The following is a 25,328-nucleotide window of genomic DNA, read 5'->3' as shown; positions in this document are numbered from 1 at the left end:
GAACTAGCAACCTATCTCATCAGGTTACTACTGCCTTCTCTCTTCTTCAACCCCAAGACCCACAAGCCTTTTGTCACTGCATCTCAAGGAGTAGGGGGATTGCTTTTTTAAAAGGTAGTGAGAACATTTTAGCAGCACATTCAATGTTCCCCAGAGCCCCTAGGTGGCGCTATTGCAAAACTAACAGAAGTCTGAATCATCGCAAGAAAAACATTTAGTACAAAACACTAAAAGCAATAACAACTCAAAAGGCAGACACCATTTGTTACAGAAACTACAAACAATTTAGTATCTCTAAGACATTTATTAATCTCCTTTTAAATTCAGGGGCTCACCCCACGAAGAAGAGACATTTCGTTTTTCGGCCAGAAAAAAAAAACAAACTTAGGGTTGTTCTCTTTCTAAAACATTTACATTTAAGGGCCCAGTGAAAACGATGCTGAAAGTTTGTGGTATATATTGTTTTATGATCAAAATTGGCTTGATAGCACAAAAGAACTAGCGCTCAGAGTAAAAATGTAAGACAGTGACTGAGGGTTGGCTTGGGGAAAACATACAGTTATGTTAGTTTGACAGTCAACCAAAAGCCATAATATTATTAAATATATTTAAACATGGTTTTCATTTAGATTTGGCATCTTGACTAATGGGGATGTATTAAATAATACCTGGCTGCTAAGAATATATATATTTAGGAATCAGTGCCACATAAAACACACAGGTACAATTCAGTCTCATTGTTATTTAAGGCTTCTCCTCTGTTCTCTTGGCTGTGGGCACAGACATATTAAAAATTAAGTACACACTCAGTGTATGCTCGACCCTTTTAAAAGGCTTTCTCTTTAAACAGAAACATGCAACGGAAAGTGAACTCAACTCTAGTGAAAGGTAATGGATGCAATCCCTTTGGGGACAGCTGTCTGATTTATCAAAAGAAAGAAGAGGGGAGGGTCAAAAGCCAGGAAAAAAAATTCCTGAGTGGTCAGCAAGGAGAGTGCTCAGAGAGGAGTCAAAATCAGTTTCTATACTCCTGGATTCCTTCTTTGCCAGACTTGAGAGGTCGAATGAATGGTACCTTTTATCATGAGGCCATGGGGGTATCGGAGTGGGAAGAGAGTATCTTAAGATATGGGGTTGTATTAGTGGCCAAATAAACACAGGCAAATGTTGAGTGATTCCCAATGCATTAAAGAAACACTTTTTCTTTTTTTTAAACAAGGGGGGACATCTGTAGGTTTCTGGGCATTATGCTAGGCGCTGTTCAAGGGTGGGAGTTGCGGGAACAGGGATGGTTAAGGCAAGCTGGGGAGACAGCAAATGTTAATGATGCAAAGAGTCAAGGGCCATAATAGAGTTCTACTCTGTTCTGGATGAAAAAGTAATGTATCTGACATACAGATGCTGCATAATAGATGAGCATCGTCTCCTTTCCAATGTCATGAGGTTCCCTAAAATCCTCAGCCTAGAACAAGACATCTCAGTGGCCAAAATGTCAGATAACATCACATCCCATCTCTGAACAACCCAGTGGACGGGGTCACTTTATTATTATTTTTTAATTTGAGAAACAAAAATATAGTATCCAGAAAATAATATCTCACCACTCAGAAGGAGAAAAAAAGCAAGCTTTTTTTTTTTTTTTTAATTTGGATACAGGTATTATTCTGTCCACTCACAGATAATAGAAATGAGGCTTTGAGAGCTTAATCGTATTATCCAACAACCTAGATTTAATAAGTTACAGAGGTTAGACTGGAACGCAAGCCTATTCTTCTTGAAAATCCACTTTTGAAACCACTAACCCCACTGCCCCACTGCTCTTCTGCGGCTGACTGAAGACTTGCGGTGGAAGCAATGAAGGAAATTGGGGGTGAGGGTGGGGGCATGCAGCATGCAATCTCATTTCTATCCCTTGTCACCTACTTAGAAAAGACTGGGAGAAGGGGGTTTCAGTTCTTTTCCGACATCGCTTTTCACTGCTGCTGTCATCCCCAATGGGGATATTGGGCTGGCCAAAAAGTTCGTTCGGGCTTTTCCATCTGAATGAACTTTTTGGCCAACCCAATGTTTCCCCACTGGAGAGAAGTCACTAAAATATTAAGCGTGCCAAAGTCTTCACGGTGATGATGGGTACAAATGGGGACCACAGAGAATAGGCTGTGTCGCATCAAGGAAACAACCAGGGAGGGAGGAAATTCTGACACGTGCGCCTATGGATATGACCCTTGAGGACATTATGCTAAGTGAAATAAGCCAGTCACAAAAAAGACAAACACTGGGCTTCCCTGGTGGCACAGTGGTTGAGAGTCCGCCTGCCGATGCAGGGGACACGGGTTTGTGCCCCGGTCCGGGAGGATCCCACATGCCGCGGAGCGGCTACGCCCATGAGCCATGGTCACTGAACCTGCGCGTCCGGAGCCTGTTGCTCCGCAACGGGAGAGGCCACAACAGTGAGAGGCCTGCGTACCGCAAAGAAAAAAAAAAAAAAAAAAAAAAAAAAAAAAAGATAAACACTATATGATGGCACTTATATCAGGTACCAAGAGTAGTCAAATTCATAGAGACAGAAAGCAGAATGGTGGTTGTCAGAATCTGGAGGGGAGGGAGGTGGGGAATTGTTGTTTCATGGGTACAGAGTTTCAGTTTTGCAAGATGAAAAGGGTTCTGGATACTGGTTGCACAGTAATGTGAATAATACTTAACACTACTAAACTGGGCACGCAAAAATGGTAAATTTTATGTCATGTACTTTACAATTAAAACAGACAAGCAAGCAAACAGACAAAAGAATACCACCAGGAATGCCTTCTCCAGTGATCATTTACAATGTTTTCTTGATGGGCACAGTATGAAGCATGACTTTCCACATTTTTAGATTTGTGGAAGTAAAAGTCCTTTTGTGGTACATCCCTGCTACTTTTCTGGAAAGCAGGAAACAGGTCTTTTAAAAAAAAAAAAGTAACGTTTTATATCTGCATGTTTTATATGAATCCTCATCCTGGTTTGATCAGCTCAGAGCTCTGACCAAAGAACTTCCCCTCCCTGAGTCCCAACTTCCACATCCGTAAAAGGCAGGATTGGGTGAGATGATCTCTGAGGGCCCTTTCAATTCTCAGAATCCAACTCCTGTTTTTCCAAATGCTAACACTGTCTATGCTGTTAGGTATACTTTATTTATTATTGACATTCATCAGAACATTTTTGCAAAGCCACTAGTCACTTCTGAAATACCTACTCACTGCATTTTTCCTGAGGGATGAGTGGCGAGGGGTAGGATGCTGGGTGAGGCAGGCAGATAGGAAGCAGTAGAGTTAAAGGTGTCCTGGAAGGAGCACTGGACTGAGAGTCTGAGGCTATGAGGGTTAGTCCTGCACTCTGCCACTTGCTGGCCAGATGAATCAGAAAGGAAGGAAGCGTTTACTGCGGCCTTCTATGCATGAGACACTTTCACACATGTTATCTTATTATTTCACAAATTTTAGTTAGTCACATACCATCTTCATAATTGTTTCCATATCCAAGTACCATCTGTAGTATTATACATGTAATATTTTTTCTAAATTCCAAATAAATTCCTTGCTCTTTTTTCAAACTGCCTTGTTCTAAGCAGAAATGTCTATGAAAACATAGGTACGGTGTTGGTCACCGTTTTTCTAATATACATTAAAATAAATATATAACTATTAGAAAGAGTGTCCACATGCCAGCTAAAGTCATCCCGAGTGCCACCGGTGGCATATGTGTGCATTTAGGGAGATGCCACATTATTCTACTTTGTATCCATTTACGGCTGCTGGACACCTGAGTCTGTGGAGTTTAGTAACTCATCCAAGTTCAAACCAGCAGACCCAAAGCAATGTGATGCTTCATAGTCCTCTCATCTTTAGAATGAGTATGTTCAATAAAAATACATACAGACTATTTCCAAGATTTTTAAATTTCATGGACACTAATATTTCCAAAATTACTTTGGAGAATGGCATATGGTTAGCAAGTTTTTATTTTGCCAAGTAAGAACTCAAAATAAAAAAGGTTTTCTCATACAAGGTAATATTAAAAAAAAAAAAAAAAAGCATAGGACTTTCTACACCAAACATTTGGGACCAGGGTACTTCTCAGGACAACATAAATCATTTAGGAAGAAAACATTTATGATGCTCTGCTTACTTTTCTACATTTCTCATTCTGGTCAAAACTCTGTCATGGACTAGCCACTGGCTGGGCTCATCACTGGCGGATGATGCAATGGGAGGCGGCTCTGGAATCCTGTAGTTCTGAGTTCAATCCTCGTTTTCTACAAATTACACGTGCAGCTTTGTGCTACTTTAAGCTGAGCCTTAATTTTTCATCCATAAACTGAGGCCACTCATTGTTGTGAAGATTAAATGCAGTAAGTGTATAAAATGCCTAGAACAGCCCCTAACCTGTAGTAGGAGCTCATTAAGCAGCACTGAACGACTTTCCTTTTACCACTCATTGTGTCTGACCCGCAGGGCTGCTGGGAGGATGCACTGTGACAACACGTGGCAAAGTGCACTGACAATGTGTTACAGAGCTCTAATTGTTCTTTGAATCTCAGGTTGGAAGTTCCTTCCTCCGGGGAACTTTTCCTGACCCACTCAGTTGGATAAGAAGCCCCTCCCTTGGTACCATGCCACCCTGGGATCTCCATCTGTTCACTGTCACACTGCATTGCTACCGCTAGGCAATTTCTCCCTCACCTCAATAGGCACGCAAGAGAGGGTAAGAGTGGGAAATACATGGATCTTGCTGTTGCTTCTCCACCATCTAGCATGTAGTCACTGCCAAATATAGCACTGGTGCTCTTTTAATTTGTTAAATAGACACATGAATTGATGGGAAGATTGGTGGAGGTTTTCAAACCTGTTATGTTGTACTACTTGTACACTTGATGGTCTTGACCCTCGGCTTATAGCAGCATTTCCCAATGTTTGGTCCTTTAGCAAAGTATGATGCTCCATGAAAGACTAATTCTTTGGTCAAGTAAATTTATGAAAGTCTATATTCTAAATGCCTCCTCAACCCGGGAGATTCACAACGCAAGTTTATATCTTAAAGGCTTATGCAAAGTCTCGCTATAAAGATACCTAGTTAACTTGAGCATAGCATTTTCCAAATGAATTCTTTCCAGGAATACCTTCTAATGTATGAAAGAACACCCTTTGGAAAATCCTGGCCTATAGAGAACTTGGGCTCTGAGTAAATTTTTCTCATGGTTTCTGTCAATTCTTTGTCCTGGTTGTCCTTCCCCCAGTTAAACTGCACAGCCGGAAGCAGGAGAGACATGCATATTGGGCTGGACAAAAAGGCAACACAGACAATAGAACCTTTGAGAAAACTAAACATAGGAATGGGCTACCAGGCCAGGAACTGACCAAAAGTATTTCGACAATGAGTGGAATGCCCTCATTTGTATCACACCTCAGAGACTTCATAGTTCTACGCACGTACATCATTGCAACTGCTCTTCTTTCTCTTCCCCCTTCCTCTTTTTCTCCTCCAGCATCAGCATCACCATGGTTAAATACGATGGCACACTGTCTATGCCAGGCATTGCTGTAAGTGTACTTCTTGCAGTAACTGATGAAATGATATTACTTACTATTATATAGATCTTGAAATTGAGTCTCAGAAAGCTACTATTACTACTAGTAATAATAATAATGACAAAATTAATGATAGCCACCTCTCACTTTTGGTGAGCTTATTGTTCAACGCAAAAGAGCTCAGAAAGGCAGATTTGGGGCTCAAATGTTAAGTCTTCTGATGCCAAGTCCAGAGTTTGCTCCACCCATGAAAGATGGGTCTCTCCAACAAGATCATAGCATGCTCCCAGCTGTGGCAGGGGAGAGAGGGTTACGGCACCAGCTCGGCATTCAGATGGTGTGGTTTTTAAAGTGACTCAACATCTGTCATTAATTAGAGTTCCTGTTCCCATGGTGATGGTTTATTATTGCTAGGCTGATAAGATGGCCAATTCAAGAATACTATCTTCCTTCTTTTCCCTCTCACTCTCCAGCATAGATTTCTCTCTTTTTTTCCTCCTTTCACCTAACATCATCGATCTTTTGCAACAAGGTAGGAGGTGGTGTTCCTCAAACAGGGACACCCTGTTGGATCCCTGGTGATAACCTTTGGAATTTTTTCCGTTTTGCTTAATGCAAAGGCTCTGTCAGACCAACATGGATTCATCTCTGACATTTATTAGCTCTCTTACCATAAACAAGTTAATTACCTTCCTTGGGCCTTATTTTTTCATCTGGAATAAGGGGTAAGAAGGCCTAAACAGCAAAAGGTTCTTCTGAGAATCTGATGTACCAAATAGGAAGATGCTAGCACAGAGCTTGGAACGTGGTAGATACTCAAGAAATGGTAGCAGTTGTGATAACTAAAATAATAGCAATAATAATTATTTACAAAGAGATGAGATGAGACAGATTTTGGGTTGGCAGTTGAGGTCGTCTTACTTTCATTCATTCATCAATCATTCAAATTTGTCCTTCCACTGAAACTGTTCTTTGTTCTTTATAGCCCTTAACCCAAGACACACTATATACTTATTTGTATTTAACTGTCTCTTACACTCGACTGTAAATGTGATGAAAATTAGTACAATGGTTATTTCACACATCACTGTACCTGGGGCTGTATTTGTTGAATGATGTACAAATATTTACCAACAGTCAAGGTCAGTCTTTGTGTTAGGCGCTGGACATGTGGAAATAACTAAAGCAAGATTTTTACCCTTGAGGCATTCACATAAGGAATCTGTGAAAATTGACAAAAAATAAAGGAAATGGGGCATTCACCCCTGACTCCAAAAGGTTTTTGGATTTTTTTTTTGAAATAAATCCAATGACATAAATGGAATTAAATCTTTAGTAATCTCCTAGCACAAAGCACCGGTAGGGGGGTGGTATGGCTATCTCAAAGCTCTCAATGCCAAGAGGGATTCAAACCGGTGGTGTTAAGCCCCCAGAGTAATCGGAAATTCCCTTTGAAACAGACAGTTAAAAAAGAAAGAGAAAGAGAAAGAAAGGGAAGGCCTTTCAGGGGGCTAGCTCACTGACCTCCCCCCCAGGACAGTCTGACCCCCTCTGCTGGTGAAGAAAGAGGTCAGATCCTCAGATGGAAAATCAATCTCCAAGAGTGGCTGGATACAATTCCACGACACGCGGTCTATTCCCAGCCAAGGAGGATGGGGCCCAGAGGCTTTAGTTTCCCCAACCCACTGTACCGGATCAGGCCAAGCCGACAAGTCCTCCAGGAGCACACGGCATCCGACAGACGAGCAGGTGCAGGGGTCCCGCCAGGAGCCCTTGAACCCGCCTTCCTCAGTGGCTTGGATCTTCCACTTTGAAGCTATTTTGTTATTGTACAATACTCTTAAGTATTCGTGCTCATTACCTTAACATATTCTGGGTTACTGCCTCTGAAGCGATCGAGTCCAGTGCTTCTTATGTTCAGTTGAGACCCTCTAAGGGGTCACACCTTGCCATGGGGAAAGGGAGGGCGTGACACGGTGAGCAGGAGACACGGCTCAGCTTCTAACTGTTTTGTACAGTGTGCTCCCAAATGATCCACTACTTTAAACTGTTTGAAAACCAGAACCTAATTCTTTCAGTGTAAAGATGAGGAATCTGAGGCCCAAAGAGGTAGACCTCGTGTCTCAGGTTATATATTGGGTTGTTCAGTAACGGAACCGACACTGAGGATGGGGGAGCTCATCTTTGAAAAAGAGAGAGTAACTGAGAGGCACAGGAACCGTCTGGAGTGAGTGCCAGTGTGAACAGGGAAAGCTGTTTCCAGAGACAGAGCTAAGAACTAGGTGGTCCTGGGTCGGATTTTACCTGCTGAGGGCTTTCCGTCCACATCCATCACAGCAGCACCCTTGCTTTAGTGGCTGGCTCCCTGGGTAACCAGTCTGCTTGGCCAGCTCCAGGGAGATGACAAATTCTCTGTCAATTTCACCTCCACTTCGGTACAACACACGTTTACACAGCACCTGCTACTGATTAAGGGTGAGGAATTCTGGGATCCTTCCCTGGAAGCTCACACCCAAGTAGGGTAAGCAGACATGGAAACATCTAAGGGCAGTGCTAGAGATAAGCACAGGTGGAGGTGGGGGAAGTGTAGAGGGAGGCCTGACCATGAGGAAGTGTCCCAAGGCAACTTTACAGATGGGTTCCAATATTCTCCCAGTGAGCAGACTACAGGGTCAGAACATTAACCAAGCGTATCTTACTAGGATGTGACCTTGGGAAAGTACTGAACCTCTCTGTGATTTGGCCTCCTTATCTGCAAACATCTCCTTATCTGCAAAGCACAAGGAATATCAGGACCTCATGGGATTGTTGTGAGGACTAAGTGAGTTAATCCGCAACGTCACCTACACGATGACTGGCGAAACTACATAAATACCCTCTGCTATCCTTTTAGGAGCCCCTTGAAGAGAGGGGTCACAGCTCCCCACCACATCACAATATGTTGGACTCACTAAAGCCTGCTGCTTCCCAGTCATCTAAGCATTTCCTCGAATCTCCACTTTAGGATTGTCTATAAATTTCTCCTCTGTAAACGTCTGTCTATAGTAGCTAGCCAGCTTACTAAGATGAAGACAACTGCTATAATCCAATTATCTAAACCAGTCTGGTTTGTCAGGATCCCTCCTCATCAGAGATGCTGACAGGTGAAATTGACATGGCCAACGTGGTAGGAATTTCAGTCTGATCAACTGCAACACACAGGCTCCTTCGGCCAAGGTGTCAGCTGAGGATGGAGAGAGGGGCGAGGGGGTAGATTTTGAGGTGGGGTGAGGTGGGTTGCTTGCTTCCCATATCTCAGTGGCCTTGTCTCAGAAGGTGCCTTCTTCATCCTGAAATTTTCAAACCTGATATGTTACACTCTATACACAAATGCACTCTAGTGAAATAGGATAACTTTCTAGGGACATTTAAAGAGTGTCCCCTTATATTTCAGGGAGGCTTCAAAACTGTTGGAGATAAATAATAAATCTTTGTCGTTACTCCCAGGCTGAATTAACTTACAGGCTTTTTTCTTAAGCAGGAAGCAGTATTACTATCTAAGAAGCACTTAATGTTGTTGACTTTAAGTAAATGAGACTATTAGCCTGAAACATTTTTTATAAAAAATGATAGAGTCAGGGGATGTTGGGCAAAGGATGCTCCCAAGACTCCTGATCAAACTCCTAATGATTTGTTTATAGTTGACAACCCCCACTCCCTATCAACTGTGGTCCTTATATATCGAGCTTTCTCTTCTGCTACTCCCGAACTGGGATGCTTTCCTAGGAGTTGAGTTGATGTCTTTCTGTCTGTGTTATTCCTTTGCTTTCACTAGCCCTCTATCTGAAAAGCCCACTTCCTGCTGCTTCTCTGCTCATCCTAAATTAACATTTCCACTTCAAGCCCTACTTCTTATACAAAGCCACACTTCTCTTTCCTGCTTGTAGCTGTTACCAGGGAGCAGATTATGTAATGGCACTCTCTGGTTTCAGGTTACTTCATTTTTATTTTTCTAGCTTGTCAGCTCCTTGAAGGTGGGGAACCTGGCCTTGCTTTTCCTCTTTTTCTTTTTTAAAACTGTAAAACATTTGGCCCTCTATTACACTATCCACGACTTTGAGGTCACCCATAGAAACAGCGTGTGCTTGGAGACACAAAAACCTGTATTCAAATTCCAGCTTGAATATTAACAGCCAGTGTGACCTTGGGTAAGTTCTTTTAATTTCTGAGTCTGTTTTCTCATTTGTAAAACTGAAAAAAAGAGACTTTGCACATAAACCTATTGTGAGAGTTAGGTGAGAAAGGCTAAATATTGATTCTGCAAGGAAACATCTACAAGAAGGCCAGAGCAATATGAGTTATGCATGTAGCTTTCTTATAATTTGCTTTGAGATAGGAAGAAAGCTTGGAAAACCCTGAGTAAAAGATATGTCTCAATAAACATAAGCTCTGAGACATACAGACTTAAACTCCTAATGCCATTACTTAATAGCTATGTGACTTTGGGCAAATCACTTGCCCTCTCTGAGTCTCTATTTCCTCATTTGGGTGATGAGAATAATCACATATGTAATAGGGTGATTCATTTAGAAAGGTCCGGAGTTCTGGTTCAAGAAAGAGGAGTTTCTATTCCTTTTGACTAGACACTACCTGGAACTGTGCCTGGCTCAGACTTGTAATCAAGTTGTGTCTCCTGAGACAGGTGCTAAGCTACCTGTGGCCACTGGCCTCAATGCCTGACTCAGAGTGGGCTTATTCAGAGCTGGGTATTCACTAAAGTTGCTAACGTCAATTTCTTGTCTTTTGGGTGTCACTTAGTCAAAGTGAACTGCTCTCCATGATAACTGGCCACCCTTTCTCCTGTTGGCCTAGCTCATTCCGACAGGGAGAGAGGAGGGGAAGTGGATTTGCCATAAGGACTGACTTCTCTTAATGCTTAGAAGTGACTGTATCAAGCAGAGTTCAGTTGGGAGAAGTGAAACCACTCTAGGTAATTCAACAAAAAGAATTGAGCACAAGAAATCGGTTTCATTGATGGCACACAAAACCAAGAAGCCAAACGGATGATATTGAAGGAACTCAGAGATCGGGGACGGCAAAAAGCTGCTACTCCTCTTAGGGATCAAGAGATGATGGGAGGTAGTGGTGTGGCCAGAGCCAGGGGCTGGCCATGTCAGGCTGGAGCTGAAAACCAAAGAAGGGCTGAGTGGTCAGCCCTGGGACCTGAAGGGAAAGGCTGGGAGCTGGAATCACACAGGAGATGCAGTTGCTGCTGCAGTGAAAGAGAGAAATGACCTGACTTCTCCCCGCTTGCTTCCTGCACGTCCATCTTCCATCAGCATCTCCCATTGGCCAAATCTACTCAGTGGCCAGTTTCCAGAGAGCCTGAGAAATGTAATACACAGCAGGGCAGGTGTGAATAAGCTATCTGAGAGCAAACAGGAAAATGAGTGGCCCAGCCATCTCAATAATATACATAAAGCGCTAGAACAACGTGTGATTTACAGTCAGCTAATAATGATAGGTCTCATAAATATTACTCTAATTTTGTATAACTCACTGAAAGTTTATTCACACCAGTAGCTGTGCTCAATACTCTCTACATATTATCTCATTGAATCTTCACAACAAGCTTATGAGGCAGGCACTCTTAACAGTCTCATTTTTACAGTGAGAAAACCAGCTTAGAGAGGTAAAGGGACTGACCTAATGTACCGCTTGAGCATCTGAACTCAGGACTGGAGCCCATATTTATGTGACATCTGAGTCTGTGCTCTTAACTATGGTCCTATTTATTGCTTATAATATGAATCATACTGCTAACAGTGAAAGGGAGGGTACTAGATAAGCTGAACATGAAACTTCTCATAATTACTGGGAGGATATTTTGAAGACCTACATTTCCAGGACTGAAAGCCTAGAACACTCTGGGAACAGTAAATTTGCCCTTAAAAAAAGTAGAGATTAAGAAAAAAAATACATCACTTAATGCAGTTTATAAAAGTCCATGGCTTTCCCTCTTGAAGGCAACGGTGTATTTTTGCTAAGACGATGCCAAGTTCGGTGGCCTCTGAAGGCTTGCTGTTTACTGACATTTGATAGGCTTCGACATCTGTTGCCCTTCTCGATTGATGGGTGCTTCATTTTAGCACTTCCCTGATGCCAGGCTGGTAAAAAGCTTTAGTACTGAGGTCCTCTAAGACACTCCTAGGTCAGTGACGCAGCTTTGTTTGTGAAGCTGCCTGAGGGAAGGAATATTCAGGGAAGAGTGGTAAGGCACGTGCCATCCATCCACCATGCTGGGTATTCTCAGTTCTACCCCTGGGGCAGGTGACAGCTCCAGAAAGTTATAAGCCCGGGCAATTCTTGACCTCAAGTCAAGTTTCAATGTCCTGCTCCGGACCTTTAGCAAGGTAGTACAGGATGAATTCTTCTGCTTCTTCTGTAAAGTTCCATGGAATGACTTCTTTGTTTGTTTTTAAAGGAATGGAAATTTTAGAATTTGGTACCTGGGAAAATGTGGTCTCTTTTGGAAAACTGGTATACCTCCTTGACTCTGTGGACACTATATGACTTGACATATTTCCATATTTGCTTCCTGCACGTCCAACATATTTTGTGTTGGCTGCTGGGAAGCTCAAAGTAATCCCCTTATTTATGGGTCAGAGACCCATAGGCCAAATCTGTCCCACACATCTGCTTGGTCTGACACTCACCAACGCAGGGTTAAAACAATTTGAATTTCAAGGTCCTTAGGCAGAGTATACATCCTCCAATCTGGTACAGAATGAAATCATCTTGTTCTCTGCTTGTTTACATGGCCTACCTGGTATGGCCTGCAGGCATATATATATCTGAGGACCCCCTAGCCTAAGTAGTTGGTATATTATCTTCCTACATAGCTTCTAACTTGTGAGTTTTATTTTGCTTAGTTTTATTCTGCTTAGTCATTTATTATAAGCTTCCTCAAATCCATTATGGAAGAGGAATATGAATGATAAAAAAATAAACAAATTGTTTTCTTCCCTAAGCAAAACTGCCAAGTTCAGTGCAGGCAGCTGCATCCCCACTGCAGCCAAGGGCTGATCATTCCTGGTGAGTCACTCTGGCCTGCCCCACCTGCCCCACCTGTTAGAGGGTTACCACTGTCGTAGGCTCAACCCTATCACTCCTTTAAACAGGAGAAAGGATTTCTTCCTCATTAGCAACTGAGGGGCCTGGACATAATCAAGTGACCTCTGCCCTATTTCTAGCATATAATATGTAAAGCCAGCTCTAGGTGCCCTCTGAGACACTGGGCAGCAGGGGATATGCAGAGAGTGGGCCTAGAGCCAGACCAGCTAAACTGCAGCCCTCCTCCCCCCACTAGCCATCCATGTGACCTCAGGTCAGCTTATCAGTTTTTTTTTTAGCTTATCAGTCTTGATGCCTCAAATTCCTGCTTTATGAAGTGGGACAATGCTACCACCTACTTTACTGGTTTTGGGGTAAGGATCAAATTAATACAGGAAATATTAATAATAGTACTTTTCTGCATGCCAGGCATTGTGCTAACTGTGCTTTCATGCATAGAATATTTGCAGTAACTCAGTGGGGTCGGTTAATACTGAACTGAGGATCAGAGAAACTAAGCACCTTGCCCAGCCAGGCTGGCTCACATAGCTAGCAAGCCAAGGAGATGCCATCACCTTGAGTGTAGCAAGGTGACTTAGTGGGCTACTTTCTTTGGCCTCATTTGATTTCCTCTTATCCCGTCCACAACAGGTTCAGCTCATTTACCCTCTTCCACCCCCAAGACTTGGCAGGCAGTTGCCATGACACGACTGAGCTCCCGCAGTTATTCCTAATATTTATTGTGTCGAGTTGAAATGGAGAGAGATTTGTGCAGGACTGAGGCACATGCTCCTTCCTCTGCTTTCAGGGAAGGTATTCTACTGCAAAGATTAAGGGCCAGCCTGGTTCACGCGCCTCTCCACAGAGTTCCAGCTCTATCACCAACTAATTCTATATGGCCCGGTTCAAATGCTGCCTTCTCAGAAGCACCTTTCTATTTCTAGCCCTAAGACAATGGAAGACACTCCTTCCTTGGTGCTCTATTATCCACTGTATAGCAACTGTAGTTAAACAAATAAGAGCCAACATTAAATAGACAGTATTCTACTCTACATGTACTAACGTGTTGACCTCTTACAACACGAGTTGTGAGATAATATACCTATGATGCAGATATTACTGTTATGTTTTACTAATGAGAGCTCTGAGGCACAGAGAAATTAAGTAACTCACTTAAGGTAAGTGGCAGAGCCATGATTTGAGCCCAAGCCAAGGCGCTGTGTCTTTGTCATTACATTTAGTGTTGACTTTTTCATAACTGTATCTGTCTGTGTCTACCTCCTCCCCACCAGACTGGAACTCCATGGGCCCCAAGATGTGTTTAAATCTTCTTTGTCCTGCTACCATCTAGGACTGTCCCTGTCACGTGGCAGCCTCTTGCTCATGAGCCTTGACTCAATATATTAAATAGGGAGCCTCATCACCTAGTTGAATCAAGGCCAAGACACATGCCTTTTCCAGATGTAGCCCACTGTCATCTGTCAGCCCAGCTATCAGAGCCCACCCTATCTCCAGCTGCAGAGGAGAGCAGAAAATGCATCCTGACATCACAGGAAGGACCCAAGTAAAAGGTGCATTGATGGGGGAAAAAACAAGCCAGCAGAGTGATTAATTTGGCCTCCCCTTCGATATTATGTTTACACAAGTTGATTATATAGCACTTAATTACTAATTTGCCCTGCTTAAACCAAGAGTGTTTTTAAGTTTTTAATGAGATAAGGGAAGAAGATGCCTTTACTTAGTAAGGAGCAGCTATTTTATTTCCTTCTCTTGTTTTGCCCAGCCAATTAATAACATTTCTAAGGAAATGTATCCCTGTCATGAATTCTTTCTCCCCATCTTCTTCCTGACCTCCCAGATTTAAAAAGAGATAGAAACAGACAAGAGCCACTTAGAAACAAACTGACTTCACCTTCTGATCTGGCTGGCTAGGCTGGGAAAGGCCTTGTAAAGCAAAGTAACATGGGACCCATAAATGGTGCTGTCTGACTTTTTGGGAGTTGGGGTGTGTCTATTCCCAGAAACCATGACTTGGTTGTTGTTACCAAAAGCAGAGAACACAGCCATAGGTCTCCAAAAAAGGCAATCCCCCTAGAACCCTGCACTGTTTCCTGGGTATTAATGTCAGATAATTTTAAGCATGGCCCTAGGGCAGCCTATACAAAAAACACAGGTTTTGGAGTCAGCTCTGGATTTGATCCCCAGCTCTGCTACTTGTTAGATGATGGATCTGTTATTTAAACTTTCTGAGCCTCAGTTTCCTATCTGTAACGGTGAGGTGAATAACCTACCTTGCAAGAATCAAATGGCATCTCAAGTACCTTAGCACAGTGCCCAGCTCAGAAGAGGCACAGTTTTCTTGTCTTTGGCAGAAGGGAAGGCAGAAAAAGGAAAGCAGGGATAAGTGGGTCCCTTTTGAGCACCCTAGCCTGTCATTTCCAGAGCTGACAGATCTGATCAGTGTTACTCAAAGGGCCCGTCCATAATGACATAAGGAGTTTCCTCCAGAAAGTAAACAAACACCCTGATTCTCTCACTGAGAACATCTTGCTACGAACAAAATGTTGTAATTGATTTACATTCTGATGCAAGTCCCTTATCTCATTGCCAATCTGTAACAAACCATTCACAGCTTGGCCTCTGGTTACAGACAGACCTGCACAGCCCAGTCTGGATGACTACGGAGGACAGCTGCATTTGCTCCTAAAGACCCCCTCCCACCCTTCTCTGGGCTGTGCCAGGCTCACTTGTACGGACTATATCAATGAGCTCTCTTGCCCTATGACTTTGACTCCAGCCAATGGGGAGCCCGACAGTAAGTCAGAGAGCAGGAGGAAGATGGGGTCAATAACCCAGCTCTTCACTTCCAGGGTCACTGGCAAGCCAGCTGAATCGGTTGCCTCCACACAGCCCTCTGTTCTGGGGTTCTGGGGTTCCAGTAACTGTGCTCTCCCTTCACCTCTTAAGGTCCAGCTGTTACAAACCCCAGTATACTATATCCTCCCTTGTGATTTCTCCAGGGCCGGTCCCCAGTCTGTAAATAGTCCCTCTACTAAACTCTCTAAAACTATCCTAATTTGAAGGTAACTTCTGTGGGGACCTTGACTAACACAGGGACATTTTAATGTACATTCAAATTCTAGGTGTTTACAAAAACAGACTCACAGACACAGAGAACAGATTTGTGGTTGCCAAGGGGGAGGGGGAGTGGGGGAGGGATGGATTGGGGGTTTGGGATTAGCAGATGCAAACTAGTATAGGATGGATAAACAACAAGGTCCTACTGTATAGCACAGGGAACTGTACTCAATATCCTGTGATAAACCATAATGGAATATGAAAAGGAATATATATACGTATATGTAACTGATTTACTTTGCTGCACAGCAGAAATTAACACAACATTGTAAATCAACTATACCTCCATAAAATAAATTCAAAAAATTCTAGTTGTCTATTACTGGTACTAGTTTTTTAAAATAATGGCCATCACACTCAGTCCTAGAGGAGTCCACTTCCATGTGTGACCAAGCTGAAAAGTCCTCAGCTTTGAAATCCTAGGCTAGGCCTTGGATTCTGGCTCCATCCCTTTCTAGCCATGGGCTCTGGTAAGTCACTTAAACCCTCCTACCCTGTTTCTTCGTTTGTAAAATTATGGTGATAATAGTATAGGAAATTTCCTTATGTATAACTTTTAACATGGTACTAAATTTTTAAATGTTCAAATTTCTTTGATATGCATGTAATGAGAGATATGCCATCCAAGTTTCTACACATGTGGTACTTTATGGTTCATTGCAGCGTATCAAATACCTCCAATAAGCAACTGTAATAATGGTACTTCTTCTTTTGCATACTTCTTGATCATTTGCCTCAATGATGGAAACAAAAGTCTTTCATATACTTCAGTAAGACCTCTAAACATTCCATGACTCTGAATCAAACTTTGTTCAGTGGTATGTGGTATGTATGTGTATATGACTGTGTGTGTGTGTAATCATTTTTCAGAACTTTTTCCCAATTACAGACAATTCCTGATTTAACTAAAGGTCTTGTCTTCCCTCATCTCTTATTTGGTTCCATACCCTAATTTACTGTGTTGAATATTAAAGTTATACAGCATGGATAATGTATTCATGACATCCTAAAGGGAGAAAAAAAAAGTCCTACCTATTCATTTCTGATTTATTCCAACAAAGACATTTATTATAAAAAGGAAAAGTATAAATGATCATTAGAATGAGGAATTAAGTACTTACAGACATTCATTTCCACTAAACAATCTAACGTATTTTTTCAGATTTGCACCAGTATAAAATGTTGTCTTGAACAAAATGAAGTCAAAGAGGTAGGTAAACTCAGGGCTTCCCTGGTGGCGCAGTGGTTGAGAGTCCGCCTGCTGATGCAGGGGATGCGGGTTCGTGCCCCGGTCTGGGAGGATCCCACATGCCGCGGAGCGGCTGGGCCCGTGAGCCATGGCCGCTGAACCTGGGCATCCGGAGCCTGTGCCCCGCAACGGGAGAGGCCACAACAAGCGAGAGGCCCGCGTACCGCAAAAAAAAAAAAAAAAAAAGGTAGGTAAACTTTATTTTAGAAATACAGTTTTGAAACCCTTCTAAGTTTCTAAAGTACTCAGTAGATGTTTGGCCACTGTTTTCTTTTATAAAAGCCCAAATCTTAAGTTCCTGAGTAAAAACTGCAAGGGGAGGGAGATATTTGGAAAAAATATTTGTTAGCCTAAATATCTGTGTTAATAACAATACTATAAAAAGTGTCATTTAATTAAAGTTCTTAATTAAAGTGCTTTTTAATATATATCTGTATAAAAAGTAAACGGACAGATTATGATTAAATACAAATAAATAAAACAAAACACTACTGGGAGTATGGTATGAAGCCTTCTCCAGGCAAAGAAATTAGAAAATTTCCAAACCAAAGAGGGTACATTTCTTCTTTTTATTTCTATGTCCCATACTCCACCAAGCAGTGAGGCTAAACATGTGTGCTGATATGTTCTATAAACCATACTACACTGTAGAAGCGCAGCTAAAGTGCTATACTGGAATCTACACTTTTTCCGAGCAACAGATATATATTTACTGGAATATAAAGAACATGGTTTGATGGAACAAAAAAGCATGGACTTTGTGTCAAGCAAAGTTATATGACCTCTCCATGCTTCATTGTCCTCATCTGCACAGTGGGGACTGTTAACATTCTATGTTATGACATAGGATGAATGACAAAGGATGGACAAAGGATGACAAAGGATGGAAAGTAACAGGCCCTGTTCTAGGATCACCCTGTAAGGAACAGGAGAGTCCAATGTCATATATCTTACAAACTGAAATAATTTCCTAAAAATAGAAGACTAATTTTGCGCTAATTTTTGACTTTTATATCCATGGTGCCATTCTGCCAATTGGATTGGAACAAGGAGATGTATAATTAATCAGAACCTGAATTTGTTGTTAGTTTTTTTTTTTTTTTTTTGAGTGGGAGCAATTCTCAAAAAGATAAGAATGTACTGTTAACCAGGTATGGCAGTAAGTATAAAGAATGTTAGGACCAGCATCACATTCTTAATTTAACCCTTCTTTAAACTATTAATTACCATTTCAGGTTTTCTGTTGATTTTCTATGAGGCACTCACATATGGGACAGGATACAGAAAATCCAATCAGAAACCTGAATCCGTTTAATTAGAAACCAGAATCTCATATCTCATGAAACACATGCTTAAGCAGCAAAGGGCAAAAGGTTACTAAAAAAAACTGATAGTATCAGGACCATATGTGAAATAAATAGGATTTTAAGAGACCTGGGAATGAAAGCCAAATGAAACTAAAGTTCACAGCAAAAGATACCTTATACAGAAGGAATGTGAGCCCTGAATTTTCACACACTATTGGTGGGAGTATAAAGTGCTAATACGTATCAAAATCCTAAAAGTTAGGCAAACTTTTTGACCAAATAACTATACCTCCATCATTTAGTTTGTGTAAATAATTTAGGGTATGGGCAAAAATTTAGATACAGAGACGTTAGTTGCAGCATTCTTTAAAACAACGGAGACAACCTGAGTATTCAAAACTAGAGGACTGGGGATATAAGTCATGGTACATAGCAGGGGTCCCCAACCCCCGGGGCCTCGGACCACTACTGGTCCGCAGCCTGTCAGGAACCGGGCCGCAGAACAGGAGGTGAGCGGCGGGCAAGGGATCGAAGCGTCATCTGCGGCTCTCCATCGCTGGAATTACGGCCTGAACCATTCCCCACCCACCCCCATCTGTGGAAAAATTTTCTTCCACGAAAGCGGTCCTTGGTGCCAAAAAGGTTGGGGACCGCTGGTCTACTATGGGGCAGAAAATTGTACAGCCTACAAATATGATAAATAAAGATGTTTACTATGTATTTTTGGCTGGGGGAGAAAAGGCTATAAAACAATATGCATTGTATGAACACAGTTTTGTAATTTAGAAAAGTATAAAATAATTTAAAAGTATGTACAAAAAGATTACAAAGATAGAAGCCAGAATCTAATATAGTGGCTGTTTTAGGGTAGTAATATCAGTGTTTTCATATTTTTCTTTCAGCTTAACTGAATTTTCTTATTTTTTCCCAGTGAACATGAATTAGTAGTTGTATTCCAGAAAAAGGAAAGAAACCCAGCAAATTAAGACTGAATGTGCCAAGAAATGGCGTGGTTTCATATTTCTGAACATCTATTATATATCAGTCTTTCCAAACCTCCAGAAAGCAAGATCATGGTAATCAACTTTACTTCGCAAAATGTAAAACTGGTATTTATGGTGATGGGAAGCCAAACAGGACTAAAAAACACAGAAAGTTAACTCTCACAAAATAAAACAATATGGAGACGTATTGTATAGCATAAAAAAATAACAGGCTTTGAAGCACATAATAGGTGATGAATAGAAACTGGCTCTAAATGAAGGAAATGTCATGAAAAAGAACAGAAGGAGAGGCTTCAGCTAAGCAGTGAGGATGTTTGCAAGGACTGACCTTGAGGGTAGACCACTGCGGTCAGCGCGGATAGTTTATCCTGTGGGCACACATTACAGAAAGGGTGAGTAATCACCGCTCTCCACTGGCCACTTAGATGCATTGGTCTGCGAGACACAGGAGTCTGTCTGGAACGTGACAGGGAAAGTTGATGGTGGGAACGCACGGAGTCAATGGTTTACATAGGCGGCAACCCTCACACCGTGGGAGGAAAAAAGGTTTTGATTAATTGGCTGATTCCAAGGGCTTATTTTCTTTACCCTGGTACTACCATTAAAATGATGGCTGAATTCATTTTGATCTCTTGTCACTGTCTCCTTCTGCTGATTTTTGCTTCAGAGGCTTCCTCTACTGCTTTTTTTGGGGGGAAGGGTGGGTGTCAAGATAAATATCAATAGCACAGTTAGAATTAAAGCTTATTTTATATAAATAGTCTTGGGGGGAAAAAGCTTTCTTTTAAGATAAGACATCACAGGAAGCTCATGACATCTGCAGAGGGGCTGAAGGAAGCAGAAAGTGGAAAGCCATTTTGCATTTCTGCCTCTTTGCCATTGGATTGAGTTTTCTCTCATGGCATCTTGAAACCGCTTTCTTGCTTTATGTGTCCTTTGCATTTCTTAGAACCTCTCTATTGTCTGAGCTTGGGAAGTGTAATCATGTTGATAGTTCATAAAGTGATTTTTTTCCCAGTGTGTTAATTTCCCAGGGCCTGGGAGCCTAGAGAATCGTTATGGGATGCTCCCAACTTCTAATGATAATTATTTGCTTTCCAGGATATTCAGAATTTGAGAGGATCACTTTGGAGCACACTGATGGCCAGAGGAGCGATGGGTGACATTCTAGCGATGGAGGAGTGGTCAGGTGGAAAGGCCACAGGTGCCAAGACCGCCTGGATAACTCTAAGGAGGGAGGAAGACTTCCTTCCTTGCATCCCCTCCCACTTACTCAATAGCTGAACTTTTACCATGAAAATGGCATCTCTGTGATTTGATTCCATTTTATTAAGCTGCAGATACAAAGACAACTGTGACATGATACTTGTCACACTGTCTAGTGGAAGAATAGTTTTGAAAACTACTAAAAGGAGAAATGGTGATTTCTGGAGAGGGACAATTCTTTAAGATATTATTAGTCATTCTACTCCTTAATGCAGATGGATGGCTATAACTACCCTTTGTGAGATCCTAATTTGGAAAGGGAATAGGAGCAGGAAGACTTTAGTTGTCTAAAGGAAGGGAGGGTAGGAAAGGGCAGAGGAAGAGAGGGAGAGAGAGACTCTGAGGATGAGAATATGAATGGATAAATGAACAAGAGGTGGAAGCAGGAACTGTCAGCAGGCTTCAAAATTTGGAATAGCAATGGACCTTGTACTTTACCAATCTCTCCCATTAATACCTCCCTCAGAAAATTCCATCCACTATCCCTCTCCCTCCAGCTGATAAACTTTCCCCAGAATTCAAATATATAGAAGTTTGCAATAGCTGTAAGTAAAATCCACAATTCTAAGTCCTTCTGATCTGTTGGTACTGCCAAAGGAAGGTATAGCGCTCTACCCCTAGCTGAAGTCATCCATTCATGGGCCTAAGACATTGGGAAACCCTGTCTCCCTGGGCACGTAGGACTCTTCCCTAGGTCTGCAGCCTGGTTTTCTGGAGTCTTCTTAGCCTTTCCTTCATCTGAAGGAGACGACTCCAGCTGAGTCTACCAAAGTCTGCCCAACCAGATAAGAAGTGAAATCCTTTATCCAACGACCAGATGTGTGGTCTATGAGAAGACAAAACATCTGGCCTGCTGGAATCACAGAGCTGCTGGCAAGCTCTGCTCAGCTTTCTTACAGGAAGGAGTGGCAGGCACCCTGAAGATCAAGCTAGGATCTTTGAAGTTCAAAGAAAAAACTGTGTTGAAGTTCAGATTGAAAAATATGAATCACAGGGAGGAAGTAATTCTTCTTCACCTCAACTTGCCAGAATCCTGAGATGGTCTCCAGGCCTGGGGCACATAGGTTGGCACCTCTTCTTTAGAGAGGGGTGAATGAAGCCAAGTTGACATGCATTCACATTTCCAAACATAATCATTATTACAATGTTGACAATTATACCTGGGCTTCACGGAAGTCACTGAATCTTTCAAAGGCTCTATCTCAGCAGTTCCACAGGAATGGCAATTCTTATTTAAACATTTTTCAGAAAGGAAATAAAATAAACAAATGAAACGAGCACCTGGAGAGGCCAAGTGACATTGTTTGAGGATGTACAACAACCATGCACAGAGGTTATGACCACATGGATTCCCTCAGGCATGTGATGACAGGTAAGATTCAGGTCTCTGGCACCTGGGGGCTTTCTTTACTAGATTACAGTGTCTCCTAAAAATAGTCAGGAGAGGCACATAATTCCTCAGGTTGAATAGGAGACATGAACTTGTCTTTAAGATTTTGTGGGCCTTGCAGCTGCTACTCAAGTCAACAATTCCAATTTTTGATCTACCATATCTTAGATCCTGTTCCAGAATATTAAGGGAAAATATTATGTAGTGAAGAAGATGTCAGTGTGGGATGAAGCTCAGTTTCCACTTAGGAGAAGAAGTGAGTGGAAACTTCTCAGAGCTAGAAACTCCAGATTTGACTAAGATGTCAATGAGGTGCCACAAGGCATGGTATGAAGTATCTGATAAAGCAGCCAGATCTTGTCACACTACTCTTGTTTCAGTGGCAGACTGTCTCCTGATTTGTGACCAATGACATTTCTTTTCAGAAAATTCACCTTTGAACATTTAAGAAGCCAATTTTTTTTTTCAAGGAAAAAAAGGTTAGACTAAAGTAGAAAAAGAATGAAAATCAACAAGGATATAATCCAGAGAGACCTTGCTTTCAATTCTGCTTCTGCCCCTTATTAACTGTAGCCTTGGGCAAACTTCTTAAAAACTCTCTGAGCCTGGGTTTCCTCATATATAACACAGGAATAAAAAGCCTTATTCCCTCAGGCAGGGAGACTGTCAAGATTCAATGAGGTGTCTTCATCTGCTTGGGCTGCCATAACAAAATATCACAGATTGGGTGTTTAAACAATAAAAATTCATTTTCTCAGAGTTCTGGAGGCACGAAGATCAAGGTGCCAGCATGGCTGAGCTCTGGTGAGGGCTCCCTTCCTGGCTTGCAGATGGCCACCTTTTTGCCGTGTCCTCACATGGCAGAGAAAAAGCAAGCTCTGGTGTCTCATCGCATCGGGGCACTAATCTCAACATAAAGGTCCCACCCTCATTTCCTCATTTAATCAAAGTCACCTCCCAAAGGCCACATCTCCAAATACCATCACACTGTGGGGTTAGGGATTCAAATTTGAATTTTGAGGGGACAGAAACTTCCAGTCCATAATATGCATTAACCTATGCAGGGCCTTAGTAAGCATCTCTACTGTTTTGTTTTGGCAATTATGCCTCATCCCAGGAAGTGCAAGGCACCTAGTTATGAGAACATCTTCATAAATCAACACATTAAACTAATAACTGACAAGTCACTAACATTTCAACAATAAATAAACATCTCCATGTGATGTTTCTGAGACAGCACCAGAAAATCCAGAAAAAAGTTGAAAACTCAACTCTACCATCTTTGTTTAAAAACTCCAGTTAAGATCCACAAGCATTCATGAGTGGGTTCAATTCTTTGGAAGGGATATTTCACAAGCATCAATTTGAGAGGCTTGGCAGGGTGTCGTGCACCACACTTCCCAAAATGTGGCACAAAGAGCACAGATATTGGTATCAGACTCTTGCATGTGACCATTTCCAACAGTGTACACTTGAGTTCCATAATCTTTCTGGATCTCTGTTGCCTGTGTGGGTTGTGAGAGGTAGCAGGAAGGTTATATGAAAAGCACCTAGCATAGTTCTTGGTACATAAGAGGATCACAATAAATAAAGCTCTCATTACTGGGCTACTGGTGGAAAACCTGGCTTCTAGTCCTGACTTTGAGACCGTGGGCAAGTCACTTAAGCTCTCTGGTGACTCAGCTGAACAAATATTTCTTCAACTTTCAGTTACAACTTGGGAGCCAGACTTCTTGGTTCTGGCATTTACTAGCTGCTTCAATGTAAGCCAAGTTATTTAACTTCTTTTTGCCTCAGGTTCTTCAACTATAAAATGGGAATTATAGAGCTGTTGTGGGACTGAATGTACATTCCCGGTCCAGAGAAAGAACTCATAATGTGCTCCTGATTATTATTACAGATAAAGAAATGGAGTGGAAGCAGAACGGTCAGGTTACAGAACTAGTTGGAAGTCAAGTGAGGGTTGTCTTCAGAGCTTGTGCCTTCAGCCTTAAACTATACTGCTTCTCTACCTTTTTGTAAACCTATTGTTAATCCTATTATTTTACCACTCAAAGTCTCTCCATAAAACCCACATGTGAAATGTCTTTTTCAATTCAGTGGTAGGAAAAGCTTTGTCTCCTAAAGAAACTAGTATGCTTCCTCTTTTTGAAAATAAGAATTATGTAACTTATCATGTGTTCTTTTTTGTCTCGGCTGCCAGGAAGCTCAGAGTCAAACTGTCTGCTCCATCATTGCCATCGAGTTGTTTCCTTCTTCCTATATCTTTGTTCCTTATTTTTTCTTCTAACTCCCTTTTACTAACATTTTCATTTGTGTACCTTGCTGAAAGAGACCTCAGAGGTGTTTGAAAAGTGGTGGATGGAGATGAAAGAAGCAAATACAAATCAGAAATTCACATGAAAAATTTGTTTTGTACCTTACCTGCTTCACTTGCTAAAAGAAAAATGGTCAAGGGGAAATTCAAATGAAATAACACAAGAGCTATTTTAAAGGAGAAAAAAAGAAAACCAACAGAAAGACAGAACAACCGACAGTAATGGAGGCCAAGTCAAATGAAAACTGCAAAAAATATGTGAGGCTAGAAGTGTTTGTGCTTTCCCTGGCTGGAACCTATCATTTCTTAATTATATCCTGTGTGTGCTTTGCAAGACATGAGCTGCTGTCAAGAGGAAGGACAGCCCCAGACAGGGGAGGGGCCACGGCCCACCCCTTGGTCCTCACGTACCTGTACAGAAGCGAAATCCCCCGAGGCACAGGCCCCCAGAATAGCAGCACCCACGAGAACAGACTCCACCTCTTGCGACAGGACCACAGGCATGCCTGCGCAGGACAAAGCCACACCTTGGTTAGGGAGCAGTAGGGCCAGGGGCCACGCGGGGAGCTGGCCAGCAGCTCCAGCAGCACAAACACCTGATGTAGAGGCAGCAGCAGTGCTCCCCCCCTCCCCCTTGCAGTTCCCTGTTCTTTGGGATTACCTGGTTCTAAAGGATTTCACTGCCTCTGCCTGCTGCTGCAGTAGCCAAGGGTCCCCTGGAAGCCAGCACCATATATCTATATCTATATCTGTATCTATATCTATATTTATCTATCTATCTATCTATCTATTTATCAATCATCTATCTATCTATATGTATCTGAACTCAGGAGACCTTTCTGCCCAGGTTTTCCAGGCTTCTGCTAGCTGCTACCTGCCATTTCAAGTAGTTAAACAAACATTAACGAAGTGTTCTGCGGGGCCAGTGATATAGAGATGAATAAGACTGTCCTGCTATTCAGGTCTCAAAGGGGAGATGGATGAGAGAGAGATAAAGG

At 42.0% G+C, this 25,328-nt stretch overlaps 1 protein-coding gene and 1 long non-coding RNA gene across 21 annotated transcripts in view; one reads left to right on the top strand and one right to left on the bottom strand.

Annotated features, from left to right (window-relative positions):
* The window catches only part of FGGY (FGGY carbohydrate kinase domain containing), a 425,082-nt gene that overhangs the window by 65,198 nt on the left and 334,556 nt on the right, over window positions 1-25,328 (bottom strand). For 15 of the 16 annotated variants that reach the window (XR_004348564.1, XR_004348561.1, XR_004348565.1 and 12 more), the window contains one exon: window positions 24,742-24,836. Coding sequence is in view for 11 of the 16 variants with exons in the window: in XM_032623526.1 (XP_032479417.1) it covers window positions 24,742-24,836 (95 nt within the window). In the remaining 5 variants the exon portion in view is untranslated. Of the gene's footprint in view, window positions 1-22,001; window positions 24,837-25,328 lie in introns of those variants that run through there. The other variant, XM_032623561.1, reaches the window with a different exon arrangement.
* Window positions 1-25,328, top strand: part of LOC116749344 — a 68,492-nt gene that overhangs the window by 31,346 nt on the left and 11,818 nt on the right. For 2 of the 5 annotated variants that reach the window (XR_004348585.1, XR_004348580.1), the window contains exon 1: window positions 17,131-21,995. This is a non-coding gene — a long non-coding RNA (uncharacterized LOC116749344). Of the gene's footprint in view, window positions 1-16,959; window positions 17,008-17,130; window positions 21,996-25,328 lie in introns of those variants that run through there. The other 3 variants (XR_004348581.1, XR_004348583.1, XR_004348582.1) reach the window with 3 other exon arrangements.

This window comes from Phocoena sinus, chromosome 1, assembly GCF_008692025.1.
Source record: "Phocoena sinus isolate mPhoSin1 chromosome 1, mPhoSin1.pri, whole genome shotgun sequence".
Lineage (NCBI taxonomy): Eukaryota > Metazoa > Chordata > Mammalia > Artiodactyla > Phocoenidae > Phocoena > Phocoena sinus.
The sequence above is the reverse complement of the archived record's forward strand: the minus strand, read 5'-3'. Positions and strand labels throughout refer to the sequence as shown.